Source organism: Coptis chinensis, chromosome 9, assembly GCF_015680905.1.
Source record: "Coptis chinensis isolate HL-2020 chromosome 9, ASM1568090v1, whole genome shotgun sequence".
In the NCBI taxonomy this organism is placed as follows: Eukaryota; Viridiplantae; Streptophyta; class Magnoliopsida; order Ranunculales; family Ranunculaceae; genus Coptis; species Coptis chinensis.
In genome coordinates, this window is record NC_141464.1 from 13551105 (window position 1) to 13569294 (window position 18190).

At 34.6% G+C, this 18190-nt stretch overlaps 1 protein-coding gene and 1 long non-coding RNA gene across 4 annotated transcripts; one reads left to right on the forward strand and one right to left on the reverse strand.

Annotated features, from left to right (window-relative positions):
- Positions 1–6709: 6709 nt before the first annotated feature.
- LOC147474839 (uncharacterized) lies at positions 6710–7806 on the reverse strand. Its single transcript, XR_015209140.1, has 2 exons — positions 7653–7806; positions 6710–7364 (listed from the first exon to the last, which is right to left on the reverse strand). It is a non-coding gene; the product is annotated as an uncharacterized LOC147474839 (long non-coding RNA).
- A 1403-nt stretch (positions 7807–9209) lies between these two features.
- LOC147474840 (protein NRT1/ PTR FAMILY 2.7-like) lies at positions 9210–18175 on the forward strand. Of its 3 annotated transcripts, none has more exons than XM_086583414.1 (5): positions 9210–9580; positions 9702–9919; positions 10084–10631; positions 14133–14365; positions 17744–18175. In XM_086583414.1, exons 1-5 carry the CDS (start codon positions 9442–9444, stop codon positions 18049–18051), a joined length of 1446 nt encoding a protein of 481 aa, XP_086439540.1. In that variant the 5' UTR covers positions 9210–9441; the 3' UTR covers positions 18052–18175. The 3 variants fall into 3 exon arrangements, with proteins under 3 accessions (XP_086439540.1, XP_086439539.1, XP_086439538.1); XM_086583413.1 differs by having other exon boundaries at positions 9213–9580; positions 17738–18175; XM_086583412.1 differs by lacking the exon at positions 17744–18175 and having other exon boundaries at positions 9287–9580; positions 14133–15047.
- The last annotated feature ends 15 nt before the right edge of the window (positions 18176–18190 follow it).

Sequence of the window (18190 nt, forward strand, 5' to 3'; positions counted from 1 at the left end):
ATATATATATATATATATATATATAAATGGAAATATGAGAATGGTGCAACGCACTCTTGCTCCTTCAATCCATGACGACGGCCCCATTTGAAGCTGTAGATTGTGGTGTAGTCTTCAAAATATTAGAAGTGAGGTTCATCCTAAATTGTTTGGAGTTTGAATGTGGGAGTTGAAGAAGAAGGAAGGTAGACTCTTAATGTAGTTTTAAGCTAATAAAGAACTTGAAAACATAAGTTGTTTAAGATGGAAATGACATGAAAACATTGAAATGAATATTGAAACAAATAACAACAAGATAAGATTGATTGATTGATTGAAATAAGCAAAAACAATAAGATTAAAAAGAAAGAAATAAAAAACAATAAAGTAAAATACTTGAATTGAAAAACAATAACTAAATCCTACAAACCAAATGGTTTGTACCCAAAAACAATGGATGCCTTCTCTCTCCCTAACTTTTAGATTAGATACCCTTACTTTTGTATTTTACTGATTTGCCCTCCTCCATTACTTTTGAGACACCTCACACTTCACTTTTCTTTTGCTTTTTCTTTTGCTTTTTGATTTCTTCTTTACCAAGGTAGGTTTTTTAGAATGCCATATTTTTAGATAAGGGCCTCCATCTCTGGTCTTCTGAGTTGAGGGCTTTGACCTTTGACTTTGGCTTTTTCAGAACTTTTTAATAGCAGCTTCTGCTCTTCATAATAAGCATGATTAAGGCTCCTTTAGGTGCTAAGATGCAGCTTTTATGATAAGTGGCCTGAAATTCTCCGTAACCTGAAAAAGGCAATAAAAGCTATTAGTTGTCTTTTCTTTAAACGTAAGACAAGTTGTAATGCAGTAATATAAAGGTAATAAAATGAACATTTGGGAGCTGATCAATAACCCACAAGAAAGGAAATTGGATCCGAAAACCATTAGTGGTTTCTTCATTGGTTATCATCTAGAAAAGTCAAAAGGGTATAAGTTTTATTGTCCTAATCATACCACAAGAATAGTTGAAACCGGAAATGCTAAATTCATTGAGAATGACAAAGTCAGTGGGAGTGACAAAATTAAAGAAGTTATCATTCAAAAAATTCGGGTACAATTTCCCATACCACGAATTACTAATGATATTGTTATTCCTCCTGTTGTTGACCCTGTCAATAACAAAGAGCAACATATGAATGATCAACAACTCTATAATGAAGTTGTCGTTATTGAACAACCTGTTAATGAACCACAAGAAGTAGCATTAAGAATATCTCAAAGACCACGAAGATCAGCTATTTCATATGATTACGTGGTGCATTTATAGGAATCAGAATTTAACATCGGGATTACTAAAGATCCGGTCACATATTCATAAGCCATTAAATGCAGCGATTCTGCTAAATGGATTGATGTCATGAATGACGAGATGAAATCTATGGAACTTAATGATGTCTAGGAGTTAGTTGAATTACCTAAAGGACAAAAGACAATCGAAACAAATGGCTCTTTAATACCAAATACGACTCTCAAGGTAAAATCGACAAACATAAAGCTAGACTTGTAGCCAAAGATTTCACTCAACAAGAAGGCGTTGATTACAATGAGACCTTCTCTCCAGTTTCTAAGAAGGACTCTCTGAGAATCGTTATGGCATTGGTAGCTCATTTCAACTTAGAGGTACATCAAATGGATGTGAAAACGGATTTTATGAATGGGAGTTTAAATGAGGAAGTCTATATGGTTCAACCAAAAGGCTTCATAAAATAAGGATAGGAAAATATGGTATGTAGGTTAAAGAAATCAATATATGGACTTAAATTTAACAAGCTTCCCGACAATGGTACAAAAAGTTTCATAGTACCATTAGTTCCTTTGGGTTTACTGAAAACATTGTTGATCAATGTATATACCTGAAGATCAGTGGGAGTAAGTTTATCTTTTTGGTTATGTTTGTTGATGACATTTTACTTGCCAGCAGTGATCTTGGTCTATTACATGACACCAAGGATTTTCTTTCCAAACACTTTGAAATGAAAAATATGGGTGAGGCATCCTACGTGATAGGAATAGAAATATTTCGTGATATATCACGTGGATTGTTGGGATTGTCTCAGAAGGCTTACATTAACAAAGTTTTGGAAAGATTTAACATGTCAATGTGCGATCCAAATGTTGTTCCAATTCAAAAGGGGATAAGTTCAGCTTAAGTCAATGTCTTAAGAATGAATTGGAATGAAAACAAATTAAAGATATCCCTTATCCACTTTCAAAAGGGCTATCACCCAAGGTATTCAAGCAGCATGTTGAAAGTATGGGTCTTGAGTGTCACCAGTAGTTGTTATTTTGTGGATTTTGTTTAGTGCTTATTAAATCGACATATTTTTTTAGCTCATTTTAGAATGTTCTTAATTTTTTATTTTCCATTATTTATGTAAATGTAAGTGAATGGATGAATGATAACAGAACCAGTCTTTTGATAAGACATTATTGAACCATTATTGCTACTTCTTACTTAACATCTAGTTGAGAAGATCATTGGTGTTGTGGTACATGGAAGGAACCATGTAGGTTAATTAGCACGGAACCACTATGACTCACATTAATGATTCTATTAACTATGGTATTTACGATAACTATTAAATGTTAGCACGGCATTTACGTGCACCTAATGTTTTCTAAATTAAACCATAAACAATATTATCCTCCTATGGACCGAGTGGGAGACTGTTGGAAATATTTTAAACACAAGAATTTCCTAATAACGAAAACCCTAGATATGGTCCATAGAGAATATAGACCGGGTATATTGGTTTACTTAGAAATTACCGATTATAGTGGTTTAATTTACTAAACAAAAGTCTTTCCTTAATTACGATATTTCTACAATGATGGATAGTGGAAATCTTGTGAATTAGGAAACTAAGGTCCTCTCTCCACCTATAAATATATATTGATTTCCATCAATCAATTCATTCATTATATATATATATATATATATATATATATATAAACCTAGTTCTCCCCCATTAAAGATTCTTGCATACAAGCATGTCTTCGGATAAAGGTATAACAATACTCGTAAATAAATCACCAGTTTTCTAGCTTTACCCCCCCCCCCCCAAGATCACACCACATCCAAGTCAACTGTTATCTGTTTGGTCAATGAATGTAAAAAGACTTCATTGCCCTTTGCCCTTTTAATAGTTTTCTAGTTTTACCCCCCGAACTTAGGCCAATTAGCTTTGTCCCCGGTTCTTTCATCTAGGTTTTTCGCCCCAAGACCACAACATATCCAAGTCAACTGAGTTTGACCGTGATGTTTTTGGTCAAGAAAAATGAAAAAACTTTAATGCCCTTTTCTAGGTATAATTACATAAATACCCTGTGACTTTGGCAAATACAAAATTGGAATTCGAATCATCTAGGACACATGTCATGATCTTGTGAACTTTATCCGACGGCTACCACCAATCCTTATCAAATGACATCCACACCCTTAACATTATAAAATTACATAATTAACCTCACGGTTGTTAAAAACTACATGTATACTAGGAGAAAACCAACCGTGAAAGGGCAATGAAGTTTTTTTATATGGTAGTGGTGTATGGCTTGGATAAGATAATGCTACAGTGATGGTAGTGATGGTGTGTGGCCGTCGGATAGAGTTCACAAGATCATGACATGTGTCCTAGATGATTTGAATTCTAATTTTGTCTTCGCCAAAGTCACAGGGTATTTATGTAATTATACCTAGAAAAGGGCATTAGAGTTTTTTCATTTGTCTTGACCAAAACATTACGATCAAACTTCGATTGACTTGATGTGTTGTGGTCTTCAGGGGTTAAACCTCTAGATGAAAGAACTAGGGGGATAAAACTAATTGGCCTAAGTTCTGGGGGGTAAAGCTAGAAAACTGGTGATTTATTTACGAGTATTGTTATATGATTAACCTATGATAAAAGATCCTGTTAAAACTTAAGAATTGTTTTATATGTTTTACTTATATTTGAGCTGAGTAACTATGATCGAGTAACTTCATTAATTGCAAGATGATTAACTTGATGATTTAATTATTTGAGTAGCCTGATTGAGTACTAAACCTTAACGAGTATTTAACTTTTGAGTTACTATTTGATTTCAGGGATTTAGGACTTAGAGCGTGACTGCTGAAAAAGGTGTGTGATCAAGTTGGGCTTGATAGATATCTTCTCTCCAACTTGAGAGGCGTGTTGGAGAATATATTAGAGAAGATCATTTGATCAATATGATCTTATTCCTTTTGATTATTGTTTCCTTCTCCTCTCTAATTTGTTTCCTTTTATGCAAGATTGTAATCCTCTTCAATGTTAATAAATATGGCCTCTGTCAATGATCTAAACAAGCCTTCACACATTTCTTGTGTCCATGAATCTAACCGAACTATAAATCGGCGGAAAATACACCAATCTTTCTGCTATACAAAACTCATGCTCAAATCTTATCATGAACAAAAGCCCACTTCATCATACTCGTCTATGGCCTGGTTTTGCCTACATACATCAATGATATGATGTGAGTAAACAACTCACCTCAATCAATGAAGCTAAATCAAATATCGAAGTCCAAACTTTCCAAAAGTTTTGGAACAAAATAATTAGTTATCGAAAATAAAGTAGAAGAATTCATTGAATTCATTGTATTTTTTAGAACAATGATTGTCAACTTCGAGTTTTGAGAAAATCTGGAGTAGGTTTTGAGTGGCAGCAACAACGGTGATCATGTTGCCGAAACTTGGACGACAAGTGATCGGAGAACAATTGTTCTTAATGAACTCGAATCTCTTGACTAGTTTGTCAAATTGGCGTCCAAAGACAGAATAGAAATGAGAAGTTGGATTGCATTAGTGCTTTCTAGAGGGGTATATGGGGTATTCTTGTTTTTGGGCGGGGAGATTATCTAGTAGCGGGGGTGAGAATTAAAAAAATTTGTATCAAGTTATCAACGGCTTGAGCAATTTAGATTTTAGATTCCCATTAGTGTGTCAAAATCAATCAGGTTTTGCGTTTAATCTCCATCTACCTTCAAGTGACTACATAAAAACCACCTCCTTACAGACTAAACCATAAAACCCCCCTATATTTTTTCTGCATCCAGAACTTACCAAAATACCCACGTAATTAAAACAACCCAGGCCAGCTTTCTCTTTCTTTACGAGAGAAAACTTCTCAAAAAACTCAACACCATCTCAAATGGTATTGTCTTCCCCCCAATCCCAAATTCTAAGAATTTAATATCGATTTTATGATGGAAGAATTAAAGAAGGTTATAGATTCATATTCGAACGACAATTTCAAAGATTGAAAATAGGGTGAAGATAATGAAAATTCAATTTCTAAATCTGTTCTCATTATATATTAGATTAAATATCGACATTGTTGATTTCCTACTCGAAAAGAGAAATCCAAATACTAAAGATTGAATGTTAATATTGGTTGTAAAAGTTTTGCAACAAAACTTGTGTTTGGCCATTTTGGTTTGTTGGGGATCTTTTTCTTTTTGGTTCTAGCTTTCACAACGATTAGAGAGTTAAACTATGCAAATTAAAATTTTCAGAGTGATGTGATATTACTATGTAGTTTTAAGTTTGCATAATACTACTACTATGCATTTTTAAATTTGCATAGTACAAATATTTTTTCATCAGGCATGTTTTGTTTCACAAATCTACATCAAGCATGTTTTGTTTCACAAATCTACTATGTAAACTTAAATTTTCATATGTAAATTTCAATTTTCTTATATCAAACTACTATGTAAATTCAAATTTTCATATATCAAATTATTCTGTAAAATTAAATTTTCATATGTCAAACTACTATGTAAATTTAAATTTCCACATGAAATCAGAAGTCGAGCTTGTTCGATTTTAAAGTTGGTATGGTGCCAATGGTTAGTTCATTCCTGGAATTGAAAACATATTGTGTTTTAGAAAGGGAACCACAAACCTGATAATAATTGTTACTATGCATTTTTATATTTTCTAAGTAATCAATTCAAAAATTCGTGATGTTAGAGTTTTGATAAGCCTTAATAGATAGGTCTTTAAGTGTTTGTGTCTTTGATGTTGTTATTATATGAAGTTATTTAGAAAAAAAATATGTAGTTATGAGGATGTAAACATGTGGTGATGGTACATAGTAAGACTTAAGTCGAAATGTTATTTTTCCCTGGGTTTGATTATTAAAGGTTGTCAGGTCCATATAGTAGTTTTACTCTGCAATCTTAAATTTTTATAGTAGTTTTATTCTGCAATCTTAAAATTCACTCTGCAATATTAACTTTTCATAGTGGTTTTACTCTGCAATCTTACATTTTCATAGTACTTTTACTCTACATTCTTAAATTTTACTCTGCAATCTTAAATTTGCATAGTAGTTTTACTCTGCAATCTTAAATTTTCATAGTAGTTTTACTATGTAAATATAGATTTACATATACATGACTATGTAAAAATACATTTACATTCTGTCAAGTGTCGGGCAATTTTTATTACCAAAAAGTAACTATATAAATGTAAGTTGTCATAGGTCAAGTTACTATGTAAATATAGATTTACATATATAATTACTATGTAAAAATACATTTACATATATTATGTTAGGTGTCAGGCTAATTTCAGTCCCAAAAGTTACTATGTAAAAGTATCTTTACACACTAATACAAAACCGCTTTTAACTAGCTATTTTAAAAATCTCCAACTAAAAATCATAACATATAAAATCTAATGTCAAACTATAAAATCCAACAGCATCAGAAAAAAAAAGCAAGTTCATCGACATCTCGTTTTTTATATACGAGCAACATCAAATAATGCAAAATCATCAACATCTTGCTTTTATATAAGAGCAACCATCAAATAGCAAATAATTGAATCGGTGCAGAGCATGTTATAAGAGTGGAGCCCACTCTTGGGTTGCGATGGTCATAGCAATGGCGCTTGTTCTTCTTCCTACCTCTTGCAACACTAGTGCTCTACTTCCGTTTCTTGTTTGGTCTCCCAACTCTTGCTGATTAGACATCATTTTCATAATTTTTCCACAGATCTTGTCCACCATTGTAGTGATAGGCAAGTGGCGTTCTAGCATAATCCAAGAGTTGAAGCTTGCGGTGGCCATAGCAACAGTACTCACTTTTCACCCAACAGAAGCACGCCAAGGATTGAAGCTCTGAGTCTGTCTCTATCACACTATGCTTCAAAGAACGAAAAAAATGAAATGTCCAATGGATAAAGGAATAAAATCCGACTATTTTCCACCTTAAAATCCATGATAATACAATTAGCGCCAAGACGAACACTAGTTAGGATTTTGCAACAAATGACAGAAAAGCACAATCCCTCCATTTCACTGCATTTACGAAAACAATGCCAAAATTGATGAACACTATGCAAATCTAACTTTTCATAGTAATAATACCAAAACTGATGAATCACTACGAAAATTTTACTTTTCATAACAAATTCAAATCTAATAAAAACACATAAAACCAAATTAAAGCAAAGCGAAAACAATATCAAGATGTATAATTGCATAAAACTATAAAATACGAAAGAAGCATTAATTGAATAGAGTTCGTAATCAAATTGAGAAAGCATCCAACACAAATTTGAAGACGATCGAGATGAAAATATATACCACTTTCTTCAATCTCTCAGATGTAAGAATAACCATTTTATAAATCTTCAATGTCAAATCTTGTTTCTTCAATAGTCAAACAATGAAAATCTAAAAGTGGAAGCTTGTTTCTTCAATGGTGAAACAAGAACATCACTGTTTCGGTGTTTTTCATTTTTTTTTTTTTTTTGTAATCCTCGGTGGTTCGTCAATCTTAAATCTTTATTTCAGTGAAAGGGTATAAAAGGGAACAATTTTGATGAGGATATTAAAATTAGACCGAGATTCATTACAGGGAGGTTAGTATAAACGGCTTAAAAAGAGGGAGGTTTAGTGGGTATTAGCGATTTGAGGGTGGATTAGTGTAACGTGTTCTGAATGAGGGAGGTGAGCCTCATTTCTTGCAAAATCAATACCCTCTACTACCGAAAACATACAATGCGCTTGTACCTTAAGATTGATCATCAACGCCTTACGCTTTGCATACTTAGTAAATGTTTTTAAAGTCTCTGAAAATTATTCTCACTCCCTCAAATACTTAAAAGTAACGATCATGGATAAGCATTGTCCTTTGATTCCTTTTTTACTATGGTAGACAACTTGCAAGTGTCAGCGAGTGGGGAAGTATCACTGAATATCTTATGAGACAAAATCGTCCAGAGTGGGGAAGTATGGATCAAACCCATGCTACTATTGCAAATCATGTCACAGTTGATTGCATAGTAAGGCTGCAAAGATCGGGCGATAATAACTCAATATGCTTTGCTGAGAAGGATCGTCATGCTACTTTCCATCTATCCCATGTCCGTCTCATATTTTGGATGGTCTTTTTTTCCACACTCATGGGATTCGCTGTATCTCTCTTGGTAGACAAGCAATATATATTATATAAGTAGTAAGTCAATAACGGTGTTAGTTCTTTGGTTGGTGTAGCGCATTTTGCAACAGAGTACTTTAACTACAGGCCAGGGATCATTCTCAATCATCGTTTAATTTTCAATTAAACTTGGGTAGTGACATCTGAAGTTATCTAGCTTATTATATGAAAGTTGAACAGAAAACACATGCAATTGACTAAATTTGGATAGCTGGGGTGCCACATTACCAGAGATTAATTAGACCTGCCTAAGGTTACAAATGATTAACAGGAACTTAGCAGTATGGCAATGCCATGAACTTGATGTTTGGTGCATTGTGGGCGTGTCGATGTAATTTGTGGTTTGATTACATATATGAACAGAACAAAAAACAAACAGCGTTGTTTAATTAGTTATGACAATAAAATAGTAATGCAACCAAATTGAAATTCGCCATACCCTAATAATCGCATGTGTTTAGGGAAGCTATCAGAGCTACAGAACACCTGGCCTCTTTTAGCAAACTTCCAGGCTCGAGCAACTGAATACTGTGTATCTCCTCTGAGCTCAATTGAAGAGGGCAAAAAGGAAACCATATATTTGAGACACTAATACAGGTTGGGGTCTGCCTTAATCCATATTCAAAAAATAATAATAATAGTTGCAAGTGGGTATACACATTACAGCGATGGATCAAGTGGCAATCCATTTGTGGTGGATGTCAATCCAGTAGTCCAGTGGTGGGACTAGCCGTATGTAGCATGCGAAATATGGTCTCACCCCAGACATAACCACAAAAGCACACTCCTTATTTGAAAACTATATAGTATATACTGAGGCCATACCATATTTGATTCCACCTATACAGGTTCATCCTTCTCTTCACAAATATCTACATGTACTGATCTGGTGTTCTTCTTCTCCCTACTATACTGAACAAAACCAAAGCCAAAATGGCAACCACAGAGCTGCCACTCAACGGAAATAATAAGCCCGCCGGCGATCATCTTAATGTTCCTGATGAAGAAGCATTTAATACATGCGTTGTCGGCCAAAGACAAGGGGGTTGGACTACCTTCCCCTTTGTTACAGGTCTTCATCCCATTCCATTCGTTTTCTGCATGATATGATGGTTTTATAAGTGTCTTCATGTTTGTATATACAGTAGTATAATCATGACTTTGTGCTTATTTTATATTGGCGGTGGCTGCAGTTACTTTAATGGGCTTAACTATTGCTGCTTCTGGGTGGAATACAAACTTGACCGTATATCTAATAGAACGTTTCAACATCAAGAATATCGAAGCAGCACAGATATCCAACGTTGTCAATGGTTCCTCCAGTTTTTTTCCTATAGTTGGAGCTATCATCGCTGATTCATTCTTGGGCAATTTCTTGGTTGTATCAGCTTCATCGTTTATATCCTTGCTGGTACGGTAGTAGACTGACTAAAAATTACTTACATGTATCATACTCTTCAGACTCGCGCGCTCATAGTCTTAAATATATTCATTCGTTAAAGAATAGCTGATATGGATTTAATTTAATTTGCATGTACTATCTAATGACATTTATTTTGGCCTATATATTTTCAGGGTCTTGTTCTATTAACACTAACTGCAAGCCTCCAATCATTAAGGCCTCAACTCTGTAACAAAGCTTTGTTAGAGACGTGTGAAACTCCGTCACAGTTCCAGTTTGCGATCCTCTTTAGTGCCATGACACTAGTTGCTCTAGGGATGGGAGGGACAAGATTTACAATTGCGACCATGGGTGCAGACCAATTTGATAAGGCCAAAGACCAAGGAACATTCTTCAACTGGTATTTCTTCACTTTATATTTGGCTTTAGTTATAGGCATCACTGCCATCGTCTATGTTGAGGACAATGTTGGTTGGGGTTTGGGCTTCGGCTTGTGTTTGGCGATTAATGCGGTTGGCCTTGCTGTTTTCCTTTTGGGTAAGCGATATTATCGACACATTAAGCCAAGGGGAAGTCCATTTACAAACTTAGCGCGTGTTGTAGTAGCTACCATCCGGAAGAAAAAAGTACTGTCGGTATCATCAGAAAGCAAGGATTACTACTATGGAGATATTAGTACTGAAAACAAGTTGGCAGTTCAAGGGCCAACATCCAGCTTTAGGTAAGAACTTAAGTCCTAAGCCTCAATATTAATTTTCAATTCAATTATGCATGTAACTGTTGTTATGCATATTTTATTGCTCAAGAAAATCTTATGAGAACGGGTACCGACCTGGACGTACATTATCATACCCGACCAGTTCTTGGGCAAGTCAACCATACGCGACCAGTTTTTCCTTTTCTGATTAAAAGCAACTTGGGCAACGGTCAACCATACCCGACCAGTTTTTCGTTTTCTGATTAAATTTATTAGCGTTGCTTTTCAAATTCAAGCAACTCTGAACCAAGGCCCAAAATATCGATATCGGTTAATATATTGGTGTACCCAAAAACCGATATATATCGAATATATCGGTTTTTTTGGTGACCAGTCCAAACTATTTAAAATATTGGAAATATCGAATATATCAGAAATATAATATTGGAAATATCAGAAATATATTGGAAATATCGGATTTATATTTAAAAATGGTCAAAAAGTCAACCGATATATATCGATTATATCGGAAATATCGATTATATCGGCGATATAAAGTTTCATATCGAAAATTCCGATATATCTCGGAAAAAAAGGGGTTTAATATTCGGTGGATATATGTCGGAAATATCGATATCGGTGTACCAATTTACCGAGATATATCGGTGAGATATCAGATATCTCGGAGATATTTTGGGCCATGCTCTGAACTGCAAAATAGTAATCTATTTCTATATTTTATTAGTGTGCGTGTTTAGTTATTCATATAAGTAAATTAGTATTTCAAAGTCAATGGTTTCCATAACCGATCCGAACTAAACCGATAAAAATAGTTTGGGTTTTGATAATTTTGTTTGTTCTCTACCGATCAGAAACTAAACCGAATCGATAAGATATTGGTTTAGTTTTGGGTTTGTCTTCCACCGAACCGATATGAATTCGAACCGATAAGATGACATTTTAGTAATATTTATGATTAATTTTGTATATGTTTATTAATTTATTTAATTTAGGATTTAATTGATTTTATAGTTTTCGGTTCGGATCGGTTCGGTTTCAGATTATAATATATCTTATCGGTTGGGTTTGGTTTCAGATGAAAAATAATATTATCGATTCGGTTCGGTTTCGGATTTCTAATTTTCTTATCAGTTTGGGTTCAGATTTTCTATAACCCAACCTAAACCGATCCATTGACAGCTTTAACTAGAGATGTCGAAATGGGTACCCGACCCGACCTGAACCCGAATTTTCAAGTTTTGAACGGATATCGGGTTATCCAAACCTGAACCGGTTTTTAACGAGTCGGGTTTGGAGTCGGGTATTTTGTTGAGAAGTGTGACCAAACCCCACCCTAACTCTATATTTCGGGTACCCATCGGGCCCAGATTTGGATTTCGGATAGGATAAAGCCCGGTATAAATGAAGAAAGAAGACGATAAGAAATTTTATTTGAAATATATATCTACATTTTATTCCTTCTTCGACTATCCACCAATCCTTCAAACAAAATAAAATTTCTAATGAACTTAGAAGTAATTATCACCTATACTCGGACATAATTATTTGATATGATTTAAAAATAGATGAACTCAGAATGAACTATAGACACATGATCACGTGCAATTGCTGAAAAAATTGAAAATCTCGACATAAAATTTTTCATAATCCAATATATTAAATAATTCATCATTGTAAACATAAATGAGATCATAATCCAAATATTTATCTAACTCATTCTTTTATATAAGATTAGTAGTATGCAATTGAAACCGGATTTGGGGTTCGATTTCGATATGAGTTCGGTTTCGGGTTTTTTAGCCCTTTTAACGGATTTAGGGCTAAATTATCGGATCGAGCCGGGTTTAGAGAGTGTGACCAAACCATATCTTATATATTTCTGTTTGGGTTCGGGTTCGGATTTTGTCGGGTTCGGTTCGGTGCGGGTATTTTGTTCGGGTTTTGGGCGGGTTTCGGTTATCTTCGAAAACTCAGTTTTTGATCGGTTCGGATTACCGATAATTCGGGTTAGGGTATAAAGAGGAAAGCACCTCCCAAAACCTCAAACATATCCTATATCCAACTGGGTCCGGCACTCCGTCGGTTTCGGTTTCGGTTTCCGGTTCGGGTAACCCAATTTAAACCCGGCTCTTTAAAACCCAAAAAAACCAGATCGGAGAACAGAAGAAAGGGATGGAAGATGGTGGCTCAAAATTGCACCTCAACATACCCTCATCTTCACAAATCAGACAAGGTGGAAGACTGGGTTCTCAACTTCGAGCGATAACAATAGCTACTCCACCTTCCTAACAGCGTGATCGATCTTTTGTTTGAACCAGTCAACTAGTTTATGATAGCTTATGTCAAATGATTTGGACTGATAACTATATATGATTTGGACGTGATGACCTCATATGTTCAGTACTATGTCGAAGGGAGCTTAACTGGTCAACCACTTATCCTCATGACCTCATATGTCGTTGCTTTTAAAGTGGGTGGAGACCAAGTGTGGTTCCTAGTTATCCTCATAAACGGTTAACCTTTTTAGTGGGTGGAAATGGCTAGCCTTTACCGTAACAAAACCAAACATCTTTTTCTATCTAACAAAATAGGGAAGTGTAGGCTGGAAAGGCTCCATCCAATATTAGGTAATTATTCTCACCAAAATATGACTTGGTAGATCCAAGTGTTTAGTGGGTTTGTGCAATTTTGTTAAGTGCAATCAATACTATGGGATCTATCTAAAAATCAGCCAAAAGTCAACAATACTATGAACTTATAAATTGTTGGGCCTCCAAATTTGACATGGTATTGCATCATTGGCTGACCCAATTGATGCTATTGGGCTAATGGGCAATTGGGTTGGTATTGCGCCAAAGGCACGACGAGTTGTTTCACGTCGAAGGCATGATGAGTTGTTTCGTGCCGATGGCATGCATACGCCTTGCGCCGAAGGCGCAACGAGTTGTCGAATAGCACGGCAAGCGTGTCGAGGTCTCGCGGGCCGTAGGCACGGGCATACCCTAGTTTCTAACAGTCTATGCAAACCAAATTTTTTATTGTCGGGTTTCGGGTTAAAGGTAAGGATCGGGTTCAGATATCCCTAGGGTATTAAATTCCCACCGAACCCTAACCTATTATATGTCGGGGAGGTTTCAGGTTCAGGTTTTATCCGAATGCAGATCAGTTTTTTATCGATTTTTCTTGTCGGTTTTCGGGTCCAAATGAACACCCTTAGGTGGAACTAATAAGCTGATTAGTCGAAAGTATTTGTATGGTACCACTGAGAATTGTTAAGTATATAGAATACAAAATAGATTTTCCAAGTATAGAGTACAAAATATATTTTCAAACGAAATTTATTTAAAACAGTCGTGAAATTGGTTGTTCATAAAGATCATGGCATTTATGAGCGACTATCACTACAAAAAACATTGTTTTCTTTTTTTTGGTGAACGTTAGAAATTGGGTACGACAATTATTCTCCTAAATTTCTTTCTAACTGCAATCTTGCAATTCATGCAGGTTTTTAAACCGTGCAGCACTGAAAAATGAAACGCAAGATGAGCCACCAACCGAATCATGGAGCTTGTGCACGGTGCAACAAGTTGAAGATTTCAAGAGCCTAATAAGTATCTTCCCTTTATGGGCAACTGGTGTTTTCGTTAGCACCCCAATAGGTATACAAAATGCCCTAATGGTCCTTCAAGCATTAAGCATGGACCGTCACCTCGGGCCCCACATCAATATCCCAGCTGGTACTTTTCTTGTTTTCACCTTATTATCTACTGTCATCTCACTCTCTATCATGGATTGCTATCTCTTTCCTATCTGGCAAAAGTTGGCACGCCGCCCTCTGAGGCCGCTCCAACGTATTGGAATAGGTCATGTACTCAACATTGTAGGCATGGCTTTGTCAGCTCTAGTCGAGACGAGGAGACTTCATAAGGTTCGGTCCCACAACCTCACACACCAGCCAAATTCAATTGTACCAATGTCTGCTTTCTGGTTAGTACCACCACTGGCAATTATAGGTGTTGGTGAAGCCTTTCATTTTCCTGGTCAGGTGGCATTATATTACCAAGAATTTCCAATATCCCTTCGAAGTACTGCAACTGCTATGATCTCAGTGGTAATTGCTTCTGGGTACTATTTAAGTACAGTTTTGGTAAACTTGATTCAAAGGGTTACTGGTTGGTTACCAAATAATATAAATGAAGGGAGAATAGATAAAGTGTTTTGGTTGTTGGTTGTAATAGGTTGCACAAACTTTGCTTACTATATAACCTGTGCAATGTTTTACAAGTACAAGAATGTTCCTAATCCAGGACAAAAATCTGAGACTGTTAATTGAAGTAGTTCATGATTATTTATCAAGATCCAAGACATGGCTTAATGTAATTGGTATGGAATAATTTAAATTGTACAAGTGGAACACAATGATGGCTCTCTCTGTCTCCCTTTTCTCGCTTTGAAACTCCCAAAGTTAATTTATGACTTAGATATAATATATTGTCTCAAGATATGTATACAAATAGTATAATTTAGGACTCCAAAATCTGATAAATCGGGGGAGTTTAAATTTTTAATTTTGTGTTGCTTTTTTTTATAATAAAATTTTGTGCAATTTTTAATTTTTAATTGAAATTAATAATTTATTTTATTTTATTTTTTTTTTACGGAAACACAAAAAAGAAAGATTTGTGTAGAAAATAACCTTATAAAATAAAATGAAAACTACATTAACTTTATAAAAAAAAAAAACTCTTAAATTTTTTCATAATTCTTAAAAAAAAACGTAAATGCAATTACAAATTGCAACTTTATTACAACCCAAAATATTGATGGTAATAACCAATACAAAATAAATTTGAGAAATTTGTGTTGTAATTAAATGAAGGAGAACCTCTTGAAAATTTGCAACACAATTAATAATTTATTTACAAATTTTTAATTTTTAATTGAAATTAATAAAAAAATTTCCTTTTTAATAGAAACACGGAAAAAATGAAAAATTTGTTGAGAGAAAATTTGAATGATTTGGAGAGAGAATAAAACAAATTTTGGTTAGATTTTAATTAACCATAGTTAATCAATAGTTAACAAGATGGTGGATGGGTGCTTAGAAGACTTTTCGCTCCTAAGTGCCTAGGAGCAAAGTTTTTCTCAGACAAAAACTATACAATTTTTTCTTAATAGTTTCAAAATTAGATTACCAAATTAAACATCTATACATCCAAATTAGATTCCAAACTATACAATTTTTCCTTAATAGTTACAAAATTAGATTACCAAATTAAACATCTATACATCCAAATTAGATTCCAAACTATACATCATATTTTCAAATTAAAGCAAGCATACTACACAGTTTTGTACACAATCGTTTGAATTGTACATCAAATTAAAATATTTATATATGTGTAAGTTAACGTTTAATTAAATTTAGATTGATACCAAATTAGATTACCAAATAATTTCTAGCAGGAATGATTTATGTGGTCCATAACTTAACATAACAGAGAATACTAATCTCGAGGAATTTAAGAGTTAACTGGAGCCTGGAGGTCTATAATTAATTTGAGAAAGTTAATTTATGGCTCAACTCTAATTTAATGTCCCGAGTTTTGTATGGGATCGTTTGTTTAATGAATCCAAAATAATAGTTAGTAGGTGTTTAAGATAGAAACAAACACTTACTTAATTTACACCAAAAATTTAGAACACAAAATCGAAACAAAACTCAAATTGAAAAAAGAATATTTGATAGGTGTTTAAGATGGAATGAAACAAACACTTACTAAATTTACACCAATAATATTTATTAGGTGTTTACTTAAGATGAATTGATGAAAACAAGGGTGATCTTGGACATACCCAACAAAACACTCCCATGCCCCATAACTAACATAAATTTTTGTCATACCCCAATAACTGCCTAAATCCAATAATATCTCCCATATATTTTTGGAGTATTTTCCATAAGGGCAAAATGATTAAAAAAAAGAAAAACAAAATAACGACACGTCTATTTGTACCATTTTATTAGTGAAAGTTTCTTTTGGCATTCTTGTTCATCCTGCGCTGTATCTTCTACACCAAAAAATAATAATAAATAAATAAATAAATAAATAAATAAATAAATAAATAATAATAATAATCTTACGAGCCTTACAAAAAGGAATTGGGTCTGTTGTATGAATTGAGCGTAGTCAATAATGTATTAATGCTGGTGTTGACATGGTCAGTATTGTGAATGCTGCTTTAACAGTTTTTTCTGCAAATATTTAGGGAAAGATCTTAACATTATTGTGTAATTCTTGATAATACCTCTACTGCCGGGTACATGTTTTTGTTAGTTTTTCCGCTTACAAATACTTGTCCCAGTAGTAGTAGTAGACTAGTACGTAGTTAGCTTTCCAAACGGACTGTAAGATTTCTTGGTTCAGGCCTGATTTAATGTCTTCCAGTGTTGCAAAAGTCTCTAGAACTGTAGCGTGAATTCGCTCATCGAGTTTAAAACCCTGTGTATAGAATTTGATTTCATGTCTACTACACAGTACCAGTAATCCAATCTACTCGAGATCAAATGAGTTGCCCGAACTTGCATCAATCCTGCTAGTTCGTTTTGGTTTACGTAGAGCATACATATTTTCATTTCTAGTTTAGTGTGTGCATATCAGCTCTCCACTATGGGAAAGAAGTTCATGGTTTCTTGGTGAAAGGTTCCTTAAAATCTGACCTGTTTGCCGAGAGTGCTCTTATAGACATGTATGGTAAGTGTGGGGAGTTGGTTCTTGCACGCCGCGTCTTTGACTCGATGAAAGAGAAGAATGAACTATCTTGGAATAGCATGATTGCTGCTTATGGAATCCATGGTTTTGTTAGCAATGCAGTTGAGTTGTTCCATAAAATGCTGAAAAATTGGATTCAACCAGACCATGTAACTTTTCTTGCTATAATATCTGCTTGTGGTCATGTTGACGAGGGTTATGGTTACTTACATTCTATGACTGACGATTATGGAATAGTGGCTAGGATGGAGCATTATGCATGCATAGTTGATTTGTTTGGACGTGCTGGGCGGGATGAAGCTATGAAAATCATAAAGAGCATTCCTTTTGATATAGATGCAGGTATTTGGGGAGCATTGCTAGGAGCTTGTAGGGTCCACGGCAATGTGGAATTTGCTGAGATTGCTGCAAAACATATCTTTGAGTTGGACCCACAGAACTCTGGTTATTACATGTTATTAGCAAATGTTCATGGTGATGCCGGCCAGTGGGAGAGTGTCACAAAAGTTAGAAACTTGATGAAGACTAGACGAGTTCAGAAAATACCGGGTTGCAGTTGGATAGAGATTAACAGCTCTACTCATATGTTTGTCGCCGATGACAAAAGCCATCCACAGTCTTTAGAGATATGTAATCTTTCGTTTCTATAAGACTGTAACAAGTTTCTTCAAACTGCAAGGATGCTTCTTGTTTAAAAAAAGGCCTAATAAATTCAACATTTATGGTAATCATTGACACACACATATCAATACATGTATCTCCCCTATTTGACCATATTTGTTTTCTTTG

What these genes read in the sequence shown, in the direction of transcription:
- LOC147474840 (XM_086583412.1), top strand. Translation starts at nt 9,442, where the DNA reads ATGGCAACCACAGAGCTGCCACTCAACGGAAATAATAAGCCCGCCGGC. An exon ending in TACCTTCCCCTTTGTTACAG is followed by an intron (nt 9,581 to 9,701) that starts GTCTTCATCCCA and finishes CGGTGGCTGCAG; the next exon opens with TTACTTTAATGGGCTTAACT. An exon ending in GGGCCAACATCCAGCTTTAG is followed by an intron (nt 10,632 to 14,132) that starts GTAAGAACTTAA and finishes CAATTCATGCAG; the next exon opens with GTTTTTAAACCGTGCAGCAC.